We start from the raw sequence: 15,242 nt of genomic DNA on the forward strand, positions 1-15,242 counted from the left end.
TGTAAGCATATCAAGGCAAAGAAAACCGTTTCAATTATAGTTTGTCATTCATTCCTCTTGAGACTCTAAATATCTTTTCTAACTAATTTAAGTGTTCATTGTTAGTGAATATTTATTTATTAACTGAAATCTAATTACACATAAAATAACTGTGTAAACAGTTTATCCAATAAAACCCAAGATCATTTGATCACATTTCCAGTGTTTCATTTTGCCTGTTAACAGCCTAAAATATGACATTTATTTTTTGAAACAATGTCACTATTAGGCACAGAAGTCTATTTACACAAGAGCTTGTTTCATTTGACATTTATTCCAATAACTTGAGAACAATTATTTGCAACTAAATCTAGCAGTATTTGTACGAGTACTTTCAAGCTAAAGTACTGCTGAAAAATTTCAACATGCATGCAATTCAATATGTTTACATAATAACATAATTTATTATAAAACCTGTGACTCTAAGCACTTTATGGAATATGAATAAGGGAGTCATTCTACCCTCTACTGTACCATGGCCACATCTGAGAAAAGAGACGCTGCTGAGCAGAAGAGTCCTGTGTTCAATTTTGTTGAAATGGGTTGGCTGCTCAGACTGTTCAGGACTGCTACTGTGCTATTATAGCATTGCTTGATAGCTCAATTCACATCAAACTTCAGAAGACTTTCAAGCACAAGCCGTTAGCCACCAACAAACTGGTAGCACAAGCAGCCTTGGCAAAACACAGTTACTATGCAGGTGGGCTCTGTTTTAAGCAAAGTCAATATTGAAAATCCAAACATACAAAAGAGATATATTAGAGAATGGTTATTTGTATTATAAAATGGTTTTCTGCTTTATGAAAGAATTCACAAGTTTCCTCTAAATGGCAGCTCCCCTATTGCATTTAAAATACAATTTGATTTACAAAAGTTCAATTTACACGTGACTTTTTGCACAATCATTGTGAAAAGCAAAGTACACCTATATACAGTACTTAATTTTCTCTCTCAGGATTAAGGTGTCTTATCATTGTATTGATAAAAGACACTTAAGCCAAAACGTTATATTTTAAGCCACTGAAATAGAAAGTAAATATTACCTCTGAAACATGGATATTCCAGAAAACTTAAGTACATTTTTAAATTTTATATTTACAATCTTGGTAGTCATCTTTACAAAGTAGTGCTTTAGATAGCACAAGTATATAGCTTTCATTAGGCCATAATATTGGGCCTTATTTTGGAAAAAAAAAAGTTTTATTTTATCTTATTTTGGTGTTTAAATTTGTTTTATTTTATCTTATTTTGGTGTTTTTTTTTTTCCTTTTTAGCTGTGTAATTCTAAAGAGATGTTAGACTAAGCTAGGCTATTTATTATATGTCAGTTTTATAACTTACTGCATAGAATCACCTTTAAAAACTTAACTTCCTGCATTGCATTACTGTCTCCACTGTTAATCTGGGTGATTGCCATTCAGGTAAGACTCTCCCTTATTAGCAGTAAGCTCCTCGCCAGGGTGAGAGTGAGTAGTAGGGGGTGGCGTGGAGGGTGAAGAGGGTGTTGTGAGGAGGGTAGAGACCCTGTCCACTGTATGTCTCAGGACACAGCCTAGAGCCAGGCACCCAGGAAATAAGCACTCAATAACTACTGAATGAACAAATGAATGAAGAAATGAATGGACTGGGAGAATTGTCTGGACGGCTTTCTTCGCTCTAGCATCCAACCCAGTATATTTCTGGAATATGTAAAATCAAAATGAATTTTCAAGAGTCTGAAAAATCACAGAACCTCTTTCTTATTCCTTAAATGCTTTTTGTAAAATTCATAAATTATTAAGCCCTTCATGACTTGGAGACATTAAGAAAAATTAAGTCACATTAGAGGTCAGAGGAAAAAGAAGAGGAAATTGAAGGGTCATTTCCTTACTCACCAGCTGCTGGAGAGAACTAAGAAGGCACACAGGTTGACCATAGTCCAGAACCAAATTAGGCTCTTAGCAATTGTGTTCAGACTGAGAAGTGGTATTTTTGAGTGTTTCAATAAAAAATTAGCCACAGGTATATTCGGAAATAGTGAAAGCAACCAATTAACAGCTAAAATAGAAGGGAATTACCATTTGTCATTTGTAGGGCCATACATACAGGTATGTTCCTGGCAGGGCCCTGGGAGACCGCATTCTGTAGGCTGGAACCATTTTGCTGTGCTGATGCTCATAACCTCTTAAAGCTGCATGTGAAATAAAAGTGAAATAGCAATATCCAGCTGTGGAAGATAAAAATAAAAATCCTAAAATAAAATATGGTCAAAAGTGCTTGAGCAGGTAAAGCAAAACAGTCAGTTTAAGTGAGTTAATAAAACTTAAAGTGTTTATGATTGCATTAGAAGATAAAGGTTCAAAGTATATGATGTATGATGATTTTAAATAAAATAGTCTGGAATACATTCAAATAATTTCATTTAAAAATCTGCAAATAAAGTATAAATCTAACAAGCAAGAGGATATGGAATTAAACCATAATTATTAGGCAAAAGAGTTTATAAATTTGAGTTCTTTCAGTAGGCGTCTTTAAAATCCTGTAAGTAAATTAATATTAAGGTATCGTCTGTCTTTAAACTTAATGAGTTAATGTTTTTTCTATGGACAATGGCATTTTACAGAAGTATCTTTACTTTCAGAAAAATAAAAATGAACACTGAAGTGGAATCACTGCATCAAGAGCTCTAGTCATATAATTTAAGCCTGAAAACGATCTTAACAGAATATATATGCAAATTTGCCTTCACAATCACTTCCCAAAATACCTACCTCTGTATTCTGTATTTATCATTGCCTCAAATGAGAGCAGTCAGAAAAGGATTTTTGAGACTCTTTTATGTATAAATACTTCACTCAAAGATGAAGTGGTTTCCAGGAGTCTTCTCCACATTCAACTAGCATAATATTCTAGCTCCTCTTCTGTGAAATGTAAAATATCTGTACATTAACTTTCTTGAAGATCATTTCAGCCCACCATTTTCAACTTTCTTCTAATGGATCGAAATAGGGATGATCACCTCTAATCAAAGAATGAGCATGTCAGCTTGCCACTGTAGATATTCAGAGATTTTATGTTGTTAAAGATATTTTTTCTTCAATGCCCTTTACGTTATTATATATACACAATTACCTTCTATTGTTTTTACAAACAACTATTTTACACCAGTAATCATTAATCCAAATAATTTGGATTTAAGGAATTTCTAATTGAAAGCCTGTCATATGAATTGTTTATAGTGACAGACAATATACTATGGGTAATTTTAAAGCTTTAAAAGTAAGTTATCAGTATCCACTTCAATCTCCACATGATGATAAAGGATTATTATGTGCAGTAACCTATTTATGAAAAGGAAACAGTGTGCTTCTTTCAGACGCCATCGCTTGCTTTAATAAGGAATTGAAAAGCTGAACTACTTTATATGCAGATCACCATCCCAGTTGCATAAGGATTTACAATAGACAAAACAAAACTATTTTTTGTTGTAAAGAAGGGCTGTTTGTTTAAATCACGCGATCATGTTTGCATCTGAAATTATTTACAGTCTAATAAGGCTTCATAAATGTTATATAGACTTGGCTAATTAAAATCATTTTAATGCTAACACAAAAATGAAAGCCTTGCTCAAGCTGACAAGGAAAACCTCAAGTAACACAAGCCTAAAGAAGGCAGAAGGAAAAAGACGCGTAATGTCTTGGTTTAGGTAACTATTAATCGATTTGGAGACGCAAATAGTACTTGATTTGATAGCACCCCATTAATGTTTCAATTAAACTCAAGAGGAAAATGCTGTTTTGTCAGAAAGTGTTAAACTTGAGAAGGATTATGAGTCTAACCCATGATCTAAAATAAATAGAGAGTAATGTATACATTTTTATCTCTGCTACCTTGAATTTTGCAGAGAACTTACTTGGGAAGTTTTAATCTCACCCATGAAGTCTTCCTTCAAGGTCTTTAATGGCTCATATGTCTTTGTTAAATGAGGTGTGTGGCGGCCTCTACTGGTGTGTGTTTATAGAAAATGTTTCAATAGGCAGAAAAAATATTAATTTCAATTAAAAAGTTAGAAATACAGACTTTTTAATTTAAATATATAAAAATATCTAATTCGATGCAGAAAAATATATTACTAGCTGTGTCATGTTCTTTTAATTAGGAAAATAATCTAAAACACTCACCATGTTAGTGTAAAATAATGATTTACGGAAGGGCATTAATTGCTCAATTCACTCTGATATTGGGTTAAATATATTTTATTAATGAATTATTAATCCTGACTGAGGTGGCTTATTACCTCTAGTCCACTGTTAAATCCCCTTAGTTGACTTAAATAAAATCACTTAAACCCAGAGGAAAGGAAATATTTTATAGTTAAGCCTACAAAGTCCTAGAACTAGAATCATTTGACGACAGGCTGGTTTCTATAACTCAAGCAAACTGTACGTTGACTTAATACAGCTGACACATCAATCTATTTTACAGTGTTTTCAATTTCAAAAATACAACACATTAAAATATTTTCAATTTATCAAAGCTAAAAGCAACATTTAAGTAATGTACTTAAAGTGCGAAGGCACTTTAACACAAAGTAGTGATACCCAGTGGCTATACTCAGTAACTGACGATGGAAATACCATATATCATTATTTACAAAAGAAGTTGTAGTCACAAAAGATCTTTGGAGATCTTCTACAAAATACACTAAATATCCATTTTCATTTGAAAAGTTTGCCTATTCTTTCTTCAGTCACTATAATCTCCTCTTCCCACTCCCACACTGAAAAACAAAGAAGAAAAAAGAAACAAAACCATAAACAAAATATATGAAGAAATGCATTGTAGAAACATTCATGTCCACTGATGGTTCCTAAGAAGAGAAGGGGAAAAAAAAAAAAAAAAAAAAAAGAGGGGAGGAGAGCGAGAGAGAAATAATTTAAAGGAAAATTAAAGGAAAACTTGCAAAAGCAAAATCATGACTTCATCCTATCTCCCAAACATTTTCAAAGTCCCCCATTAACACTGGGAAAGGGGAACAAAAACAAACACAAAAGCTAATGTCCTTGTTTCCAACAGTTCGAAGCAGCATCCTCTGATGCCTTAGGGTTGTAAATGATTTCCCTTCACAGCTGACTGATTGCAGTTTGTTTTTCCAGAACTTCGAGGTAGTCCGGTTCTGACTGCGGCTTAGCTTGCAGTAAAGGGTGGTTGGGTTTTGACTGCCCCACAAAGCATTTCCTGGGAGTCCCATATAAAACGGTTTTATTGATTCTGTCTTGGTTTTGGCGTCGAGATTCATAGGAAGGGGCAAACTGCCTTTTAGGTAAGGTACAAAAGTTATAGTGGACTAGGCCTGCGCTGGGAAGTTCCTTGACTCGCTCAGCGATATTTTGATACAGCAGCTCAGGCTCTCTTGGTGTGGCCTGCTTTTCTAGCAGCTCAGTGGCACTTATTGTGTAAGCAGGTGTGGCTGGCTCTTCTTTTTTCTCCTCCAGGTTGCTATAGCTGAACTCTTGCAGGTTTCGGTAGTAGGCTACTGGGTCTCCTTCCTTCTGCATGTAGATGGGGTTTTGGCACATCTGACCCACAGGCGGGGGGATGTAGTTGTAGACGTGGCCGTCTGTTTTATCGTGAGTCTCAGTGTTGTAAGAGCCATACTGTAATTGAAAGGAGCTTACGTCTAAGTTGTTGGTATTCCTGGGAACGCTCGGCACTCCCTTTCGGCGTTTCAAGACAAAGACGAATAAACCGGCCCCAAAACAGACAGATAAGATGAAAACAACAAGCAATCCCAGAATTAAGACAGACAGTGGAACTTCAGTGTGTAGTTCAGGATAGGAACTAGGAGACACACTAAGCGACCGAGGTGTGTCTGTATTGTGATTCATTGACAAGATGGTTCCGTCTGACAAGTTTGGGCTGTCTGGACAGATAGCCTCCCTCCCCAGAAATTTTAGTATCTCCCCTGCATGCTTAGCAGGAGATTCGCAAGTCACCTCATTAATGATGACAGGGGAATTGGCATGTTCTGTCCAGTCTTTCAGCCCCATGATGTCACAGGTACAGTCCCAGGGGTTCTCTTGCAGATCTATCTGGATGAAAGCCGGGAGCTGATCCAGAACCCCTTTCACGGGCAGGTGAGAAAAATGGTTGTTTCTCAGATTCAGCCTGGTTAGGGCCGTCCCCCCAAATATATTATCAGGTAAGGACCGAAGAAGGTTGTTGTTCAGAAACAGTAGCTGTAGGTTAATCAAAGCATCAAAGGTCAGAGGCTTAATTTCCTTAATGACATTATACTCTAAATAGAGATATTGCAAGCTCTGCAGTCCGTCAAACATAGAAGGGTATAGCACTTCAAGGTAATTGCCATTCAGATAAAGTCTGCGTAAACTGGTCAGGTTTGTAAAGGCACCTTCCTGAATGACTGCAATCCTGTTGTTTCCTAAGTGCAGTAAGTCCAAAGAACTGTATTCTAAGAGGTCATTCTTATAGACAGTTTGAAGATAGTTCCCTGTTAGGTAGAGTTTCTTTGGACTGGTCGGTTTGGGCTGCAGGTCAGAGATATTAGTGAACTTCCTTTCTTGGCAGTTTACATTCAGACCGTTGTCTGAGCTCTGAGAGGTGCAGACACAGCTGCTGGGACAGGTGAGAGGCACAGGAGACTTGGTCTGGTACACCATGATGGGTCCAAAACTTTGCCTGTCCTTTGAAACAGTCACGCGGGGAGTTGGACGATTTCTCATTTTGGGCGGCCGGCTGGCTTTCGGAGCCCTGGTTGGGTTGAGAGCAGGATTCATTGTAGGTGACAGCCTTTGGACGTGGGAGTCAGCATGGCTGCCCCTCTGACTGGAATCACTGGCACTTTTTCTGGGACAGAGGTCTTGCCTGGTCAGCTGGGTCACGTCTTTCCCGTGCAGCCTAAAGGGAGTCTCACAGACGATCTCTCCCACAAAAACAGTTATGGTGTCCAGCCAAGCCTTGAGAGGAAGTAAGTCACAAGTGCAATTCCATGGATTTTCCTCCAGCTGAATCTCCATGATCCCTCCAATATGTTCAAGGACGCCAGCAAAAGGCATTACTTTTAGCCTGTTCCCCCTGAGGTCTAAGTGGGTCAGCAGGACAAAGCGGAACACATTGCTGGGCAGTGAAAGCAGAAGGTTGTCATTCAGGATGAGCACTTTGAGCTTGTTAAGTTTGCTGAATGCCCCAGCCTCGATGGCACTGATGTAATTGTAGTCGGCCTGGAGATACTCCAGGCTCTCCAGGCCCAGGAAGGTGTCCTCCCTCAATATCTCAAGCTTGTTGTTGTTGAGGTGCAGTCTTTTGAGAGTTTTCAGGCCACTGAATGCCCCCGTTCGGATCTCCTGTAACCCGTTGTTACCTAGGTGAAGAGTCACTGCGTTGGAGTAATTGACAAATTCGTTTGGATACAGTCTTGTCAAGAGGTTTCCATTGAGAAAAAGCTGATAGATTCGATACTGGGGGGGCTGGAGCAGGCTAACTGTTGTAAATCCTTTGTTCTCACAGTTAATATTCAGTACGTTTTCCTTTTCTTCGCACAGACAGCGGATCTTGCAAATGTCTTTGGCAGTTTTGCGACTCTCCGTCTGTAAGATCCCGGCCACGGTTAACACACTGAGGAACCAAACGCCGCTCAGCATCTTTAGGCACCTTCGGTGTCAACTCAGGTACCTACAGGCAAACCTTAGGTGGGGGCAGGGGGAAGAAGCGGGTGCAGGGAGGAAAGAAACAAGGAAGCCCGATTAAAAATGGTAAAGCAAGGAGGCGGAGTGGGAGCGAGGGAGAATGAGGGGGTTAGCAACACGGCAGAATGAAATCATTGCATTTTTCAAAGCGGTTTCTTTTCTCCGCTCCCTATTCCCCCACGCCGAGGCCACCCACACACGCGCCCCGGGAACACACTTGCTTGCACCTGATTTCCCGGGGGGTCGCAGCCAGCCGCCAAGTCATTAGTAACCGAGTTGTCCTACTAAATCCTGCCCATCTCCTCCTCCCCTGGGGTGTCTCGAAGAGATCTCAGGCAGCTTGCCCGTCTTGAGCTCCCAGCAGAAATCGCAATCGCTTTAGGAAAAAAAAAAAAAAGCGCAAAAAGGGGGTGGGAAAATCAGGAATCAGGGGGCTGGCGGCAGGTATAGAGGAGAGAGAGAGATGGCAAAGACAGCGCGAGGTGGGGGTTACTCACACATCAGGAGAAGACTGAACCCCTCTCCTCTGCAGTCCACCAGGAGTTTAGCATCCTCAGGAAGTGGGAGAACAAGGTAAAATAAGACGCTGCTTCCAGGGGGGATGCCCTGCTTTTTGTTGGTTGATTTAATTTGACTGGGGGTGCGCAGAAATTAAAAATCCGACAGGAGGCAGGAGCGGAAGAGAAGAGTTGGAGCGGAGGGAAGCCGAGCTGCCAGGGAGGGACTGGGGTGCGATTCTGTAGGGAGGTCGGAGAGCCGGCTGGCCCGGTCGGCGGGCGAAGGCGACGATGGAGCCTGGGCGCGCGTTTCCAATTCGGTGGCGGTGGCAGCAGTGCGTCTAGCAGTTTGAATCTGAGAGGCTTTGCAGGCTCCCCGGGACAGGACTAGGGTGACGTCACGGGGGAGGGGGCAGGCAGAGGATCCAGGGCGCGCGGTGGGGGAGGGTTGGGCAGATGCTTCCCTTCCTTGCAAGTGGCTTTGCAAAGCTCAATTCCCGGCTGCATCAGTTGATTCTGAACTACTCCACCTCCAACCTGGCTGGCGGCAGGAGAAGCTCCTGCAGAGGGGTTTCTCAAGGAGGAGCCCTGCTAATGGGCTGGCACCTCCTTGGGCCCCTCTATGTGTTCTCTTTCACTCCTCCCTCTTTCTCTCACCTGCACAATGCCTATGGAGGGCAGGGGTGGGGGTGGGGGGTTCTTCTCCCAGATTCCCAAGCAAGGGAGAAGTGTGTGTGAGAGAGAGAGAGTGTGTGTGTGTGTATGTGGTGTGCCTCTTTGCTACAGGACTGGTGCCCCACTTGCCAGCTCCTAGCTCAGATGCTCTCTGTGCAGAGAGTGGGGTGTGTGTGCATGCACCAATGTGTCTGTGTAGGAGGGTGAGGAGTTCTCTTAGGGGATTTATACTTTACATACAGAGCCCTGGTTCAGTGCTAAGAGAATTCCTTTCTGGGTGGTGACCCACCGAAGAGATATTTGCCTGGACTCTGAAAGTCAGCTCAATGTTAGCTTATAAACTGAGAAAAACAAAAACAAAACCCTTTTCTCCCTGAGGTTTATACTTAGCCAGATAATGAGGTTTAAACGTGCACTTCTTGCCTGGAGGAAGGAGAAAAGAAGTGGGTGTCAGAAAAAGCACTGCCAGGCTGAGCCTCAGCTGGGAGTGGGAGCCAAAGGAAGGGTGGTTGAGCCCTCCAGGCTGCAGGGGCAGGGGAGCTAGGAGAAAAGAGGAAGCTGGTGCAGGAAGACTGGCTCCTGAGAAAGAGAGGAGATGTAAAAGGAATCCTGGCCTAAGACCGAGCTTACCTGGGTTCTGATCTGGCTCTGTTGCTAGATGTGCCACTAGCTTCTGGATCTTCCTGTCTCCATCTGCAAAAGGCACCTAGGTAGACTGTATGGGCCCTCGCAGCTGCAGCTCTGATATCCAGTGTGGGTTTAAATAGCCTTTCCAGAGCATTGCTAATGGCCAGGTGTTGGATTTTTGCCTTCATTATCTGCTTTCTCCTTAATTATCTTACAGCTCCTTGGACCCAAGAGTCTTCCATTGTGGAATCAATTTGCAAGGGGTAAATAATGTCTGCTGTTGCCTGGAAAGGCCTTGGTTGCCTCTGGTGGGAAGGGGGAGAGGGGTCAGGAAAAGGAGGGAATCAAATAACCAGGGAAAAGCAATTGACCAAATGATGTGCCTGTCCCACAAAACACTTCAGCTTGCTTTCCCGGAGTCCCACTACCTGGCCAAATGTGGAACAGATAAACACACAGATATAACCAACCACTTGAGAACAGAACGACCCCTGCTTCTCCCCTTCTCCTTCCTTGCTAAGCCTAGGTCCTAGGTCCTAGGATTGTTCCCTTTATACAAGCTCCTTTCTCTTCAGGAAGGGCGGGGGTAGTTGATAAACTTAGGCACTACGGCAACCTGTAGCTGGTGATCTGTGCATTATTTTCTTGAGCTTTCTCCCTTTCTCCTTCTTCTTCTTCTTCTAAGAGCCTTGGACCAGGCATCAGGAGCCCCCTACCCTCTAATGCTTGCTTGGCGTTTAGCAAAATACTTTCCTTCTGGAGACTCAAATTTTCCTTCTCCATAGAGAAGGGCAAACTTGAGATGAGTTCTGAGGCAGAGGGACAGCCCTGCGGATGGCCTCCCACTCTGTATTGCAATTGCATCATTAGATGGAAGCAGCCTGATGCAGTGGGAGCACAATGAAGCTCCCTTTCCTAGCAAAGGAGGCATTTGTTTCTATGTATTTCGAAAGGTTAAAAGCACATAGTTCCTAGAGCAATAAGATTTATTCATTCAGTCATTCATTCAACAAACATGTATTATGTCAATATTTAACTGAAGTAAAGACATGAGAGCCGAACAGGACCTTAGAAGTCAGGTTCATTTTACAGATGAGGTCATTTCTCAACCAGGGAAAGTGCTGACTTACTCAAGAAACTACAATTAGAAGCAAAACCCAGGGATTATGAGTCCCAGTCCATCATCTTTCCAAAAAGCACACTACTGCTTAATATGAATTAAAAATCTACTTTAACTTAAATAGTGGTGGTAGTGTTTTACCTAAAGGTATCCTTTTTATTCAAAAAAATGTATTTGAAAGTGAAACATCAAATACTAGTTTCAGTTCTCAGATACAGTAATTTCCTTCAAGACATTGATGACGCTTTCAATATTCCTTGAGGACAGATTATTTTTGCTAAAAATTTCAGAGAGAGGAGAGAGATTCAGAGAGAAAGGTGGAGGTGGTTGGGGGCTCATGAGATTCTTGAGACCTACAGAATCAAGGAAATTCACGGGTAATCTAACTGTGGGAAGCGACACTCGGACCCTGAGGGGGTCTTCGTTCCTGCCTATCCCTGAGAGTCCACAGCTGCTTTCCAAAACGTAGTTACTAGGAACAAATCAGCCTGAAACGCGAAAGCCACTTTAAGTAAGTTTCATTTGGCCCCGTGTCTTCTGAAGAACTGCCGCAGCACCCCGCTAGGGAGAGCGGGCTTTTAAGGCTGTAGAGAGGTTCAGGGTGAACTGGGACCCCAAGGGAGGCAAAGGCGGTCACTAAAATAAGGAAAACGCTCCCTCTCCTTGCTGAGGCAAAGGAGGCTTAAAGAAGAACTCCGTCGCCTGTCTCACTCCCATCTAACCGAGTAGAGCCTGGCTCAGGTCTCCAAACCTTCCACAGGACACGGTGGGTGTCAGCGGGCTTACAGCCCACCTCTGTCCCGGCCGCCCATCAGGCCACGAGGGGGCTAAGAGGAGTCCGGGAGGCCAGAGAGGGGGCACTGCTTGCCCGCAGCCTCTTCTTCTAAACACCCGCCGCCCGCAAGCCGGGTCGAATCCCATTTCCGAAGGGCGCTTCCGGGAGACCAGCTGTCTCCGAGCGTCCCCGATCGCCGGTAACTGGGCACCGGCAGCCAGCGCAGCCCTACCTTCCGTGCCCCTACCTGCTAGACGTCTGGTGCGGTGCCCGGCATGCGGCCCCACAGCCGCGACGGCCACTCGGGCTGCCCTCGCCTTGGGGCTTGGGCACTGCAGGCCGACCGGAGGCTTCTAGCTCGCGCTGGGTGCGTGGGCTCTCCCTGGCCGCCTGTGCCACCCCGCTGCGCGACGCGCGGAGCCCGACCACGCCCGCGCGGACGGTCCCGGGGTGAGGAATCTCTAGTGGGGATTGAGGGTAGAGGGTGGCCGCCAGCAAGCTGCCCTCCGCGGATGGCGCCCAGCCTCCCCACGCTGGTGCCCCTCGCAAGGAGAGGTGGCCGTGGCCGGGAAAGGCAACGGACTGAGGAAAGCCGGCTCACTGGCCGCGTCGCCACCGCGTCCCTGAGTGCTCAGAACTTACCGAGCGAGCGCGCTGCCCAGATCTTTTCCCGGAGGCGCCCGCAGCATCTGCGACTCGGGGAGGCCAAGGAGCCGGCACTGCTTCGGACTGGCGCAGCCCAGGAGCGAGAGCACCGCGGGGAGCGCGGGCGGCGCCCCCAGGGCAGGCAGATCCCCACGGAGCAGCTAGCCAACGGGCAACGCTTCTTGCAGGAAGGAGGGAGGGAGGCGAGAGGGAGGAGGGAAGTAAAGCGGGAGGGAAGAGAGGGGAAGGAAGGGAGGGAGGAGGGAGGGGGGAGGGAAGGATCGCGTCCCCTCTCCCTCACTTATCAATCACCCCACAGATCAAATATCCGGGCTGTGCACCCAGGACGGGGATGTAAGAGCCCACAAAGGAGCCGCTGCTCCATTTCTCCGACAAGCGCTGCGGAGCACTGCTCACGCCTCTCGGTCCCTCTTGCCTGGAACTCTGCCCAGCCCGTGCGGCGTCCACCCTGGGCTGCAGCTCAGGCTCGGTCAAGTGAAACAAGAATGGCACACGGTCGGTACCATGTCCAAGGGGAGACTACGACCACTGGGTGGAAGTTAAGGACAAGTGAAAGAGCAGTCAGCCGTCCGAGCTGGACACCCTCCGGGACAGCTGCCTCCCCTAACTAGTAAGCGCCCAATCTTTGGGAGTTCGCAGGCAGATATTTAAGAACCTCCTACGAGGATCGTAAACAAGGACTTTCAACATGATATAGAGCTGAACTTGAGTTGTGCAAGTGTGTTAACAAAAGCAAGCCCTTAGCAGCGTTCCAGTGCCCATTTTGATTCCCTTTATTCTTCACGACGACGTTGCCTAGATCTTCTAGAGCGTTATTTTTGTCATCCTCCCTTCTCTTTTCTCCTTTCTTCTTCCTCTTATTGGTAGTCCAGGTGGTTGTGATTCTATTAAAGGAAGGCGCTCTGTGAAAAGAGTCGATGTAGTTCAAGAGGGAGGTGCGCTTTTTGCCAAGAGCATCCCGTTTCCCCTCAAGACTTGCTTTCTCTAGGGCCTCTCCTCTACTCTTCCAGAGTATTTGAGATAAAGTTGCAGTTTGATAAATTTATGCCAGGAGTAGGGAGTTCATGTGATGACACTAAGACATTTTCCCCTCCATCCTGTAGGAGAACGTCATTAATTCAAGTCGTTACCACCCCCTATCCTTTTCATGCCCACTAGAGTCTGCAAAACCCCAAATCCTTCTGAATATCTAAAAGCGTGGTGGTGGAGAGAAGACGGGGAGGCGAGGAGAGATGTGCAAAATTAGACCCAAAATTACCTCTCCAGCTAGTGGATCTGCATTGGAATTTGTCTGTTTTCATATTTCCCATACCTTTAAACTCATTCTCACAGCACTGACAACCACCTTATTCTTGTCCTTCCCGTGGGAATCTTTTGTGCTTCTCCTGTCCTCTCTTCTTGGCTTTCTTTCATAATGGTTTTCTAAGGAGATTATGCTGGGCTTTTTAAAAAGAAAACTACTGGTAATCTTATATTATGAAGATGTACAGAGTTTGCCTTAATAATAGTCGAAAGAATTATATCTTTGGAGTTGTAAGGGTCATTACTGTTCCTTTTACTTCATTCTTGAGAAAGCCTTTTTGAAATGTTCCTACCATTCAGATAAGCAACTTCAGAATAACATAGTTCTCACATAAGCACGTGGGCAGTGTATGTACAGTTATATATTCAGAAGCATTGCTCTTCTTTTTACAATGTCTGTATTAGCATAAACAGCCAATGTGCTGTTTGCTACAGACTAAAAGCAGTGGACTGAGCACATCATATTATTAACTAAGTGAGGTCAGTTAATACTGTTACTTCTGTTTTTACCGTATTTCTGACTGTGTCATCTTTTCATGTCGTTTTTAGCAGATGTTATAAACAACTGCAAAACACAGAGCTAAGAGGCCATTCCAATACAGAAATAATGAGACAGTCATGCTGAAAAACTGAGACAGTTTACTAAGAGGGGTGATGTGTCTGTAGCCAAAGGGAACATACAAAACAAGCAATAACTTCTATACAGAGTAGAGGAGGAACATGGCATTAATGACGAAAAGTGATACTTTATTTAGACCCAGTAGTAACGTGTAATAGATGGCATGCATCAATTTTAATTAGCCTTGTAAGCAAGTCTAACCTGTTCGCCAGCCTTCGAAAAGCATTTAGCAGCCTGCCTTTCCACATGGGACCACACTGATAGTAAGATACAATTTAAAAGAGCAGACTTTTCTTTTTGTCAGCATAAAATTTTCAAGTAGGTGGATAGCTGTGCTTTGAATGCACAGACACAAAAATTGATGAGCAATATAAAACTTTCTGAGAGGGTTTTGCATAGACAGTTACAATGGAGGAGAGTTTGAAGTCTGTGAAAAATTTAAATATGCCAATTTATTTGAAAGCTGCTTTATGCTGAATTTTCTAAAAGCTTCTGTGTTAGAGGAAAATTTCCAAGTAGAACTGAATACTAAAGACACCATATTAATGTACTTCTGTTCATTAATAAAAATCATGTTATTCTTTCTTATACTAGCACTGTAAATGTATCTTTATATCCATGTGCTGTTTTCTTTTTAAAAAACTTTTCTTTTAGGTTCAGGTGTACATGCGCAAGTTTGTTATATAGGTAAATTGCATGTGGTGGGGGTTTGATTTACTGTGAGCTATTTTCTATTGTGAAGTTCATGTTACTAAACAGCATAGAGATCCTGATTGGAAAACTAGTGGAAAAATAGAGAAACAAAACTAAATCTTGCCTGGGTTTTTATAATTTCATTCTAAGGTTAGAAAAAAACCAGAAATTTCACATGGGATGAATGAGACAAAAAGCGCTTATGTTTCCAGGGTGACGTAAAGGATGTCCTATTACTGTGTAGCACGTAATTTACCTGAGAATGTTGTTTTTTCAACTTCTTCACACCTATCCAGAACTAGAAAGCTTTAAAACGTATAAAAGAAGACAAAATAGAAACATCATGCAGAGTCAGTAATTCTAAGACAGATGTGCTGCATTTTCAGTGAACATTGTTTCTTTTCAACCAAAGGTTTCAAAGAAGAGTTCCACAGAACAAATTCCTAAATAAAGAAACGCAACAAAGAGGACATGCCCTTAATATTGGTAATTATAGTTTACAGGATATTGTAGACTTTTGTTCCTGATGTTATTGAAAACGTGG

At 43.3% G+C, this 15,242-nt stretch overlaps 1 protein-coding gene across 4 annotated transcripts; it reads right to left on the reverse strand.

Annotated features, from left to right (window-relative positions):
- Positions 1-419: 419 nt before the first annotated feature.
- Positions 420-12,284, reverse strand: SLITRK2 (SLIT and NTRK like family member 2). Of its 4 annotated transcripts, none has more exons than XM_058441744.1 (4): positions 12,061-12,284; positions 8,222-9,319; positions 7,952-8,100; positions 420-7,722 (listed from the first exon to the last, which is right to left on the reverse strand). In XM_058441744.1, exon 4 carries the CDS (start codon positions 7,677-7,679, stop codon positions 5,142-5,144), a length of 2,538 nt encoding a protein of 845 aa, XP_058297727.1. In that variant the 5' UTR covers positions 7,680-7,722; positions 7,952-8,100; positions 8,222-9,319; positions 12,061-12,284; the 3' UTR covers positions 420-5,141. The 4 variants fall into 4 exon arrangements, with proteins under 4 accessions (XP_058297727.1, XP_058297729.1, XP_058297726.1 ...); XM_058441746.1 differs by having other exon boundaries at positions 4,259-7,710; XM_058441743.1 differs by having other exon boundaries at positions 4,259-7,722; positions 7,942-8,100.
- Between the last annotated feature and the right edge of the window lie 2,958 nt (positions 12,285-15,242).

This window comes from Hylobates moloch, unplaced genomic scaffold (genome assembly GCF_009828535.3).
Source record: "Hylobates moloch isolate HMO894 unplaced genomic scaffold, HMol_V3 SCAFFOLD_7, whole genome shotgun sequence".
Taxonomy (NCBI): Eukaryota; Metazoa; Chordata; class Mammalia; order Primates; family Hylobatidae; genus Hylobates; species Hylobates moloch.

Excerpts from the sequence above, each read along its gene's own strand:
- SLITRK2 (XM_058441744.1), bottom strand. The coding sequence starts at position 7,679 with ATGCTGAGCGGCGTTTGGTTCCTCAGTGTGTTAACCGTGGCCGGGATC.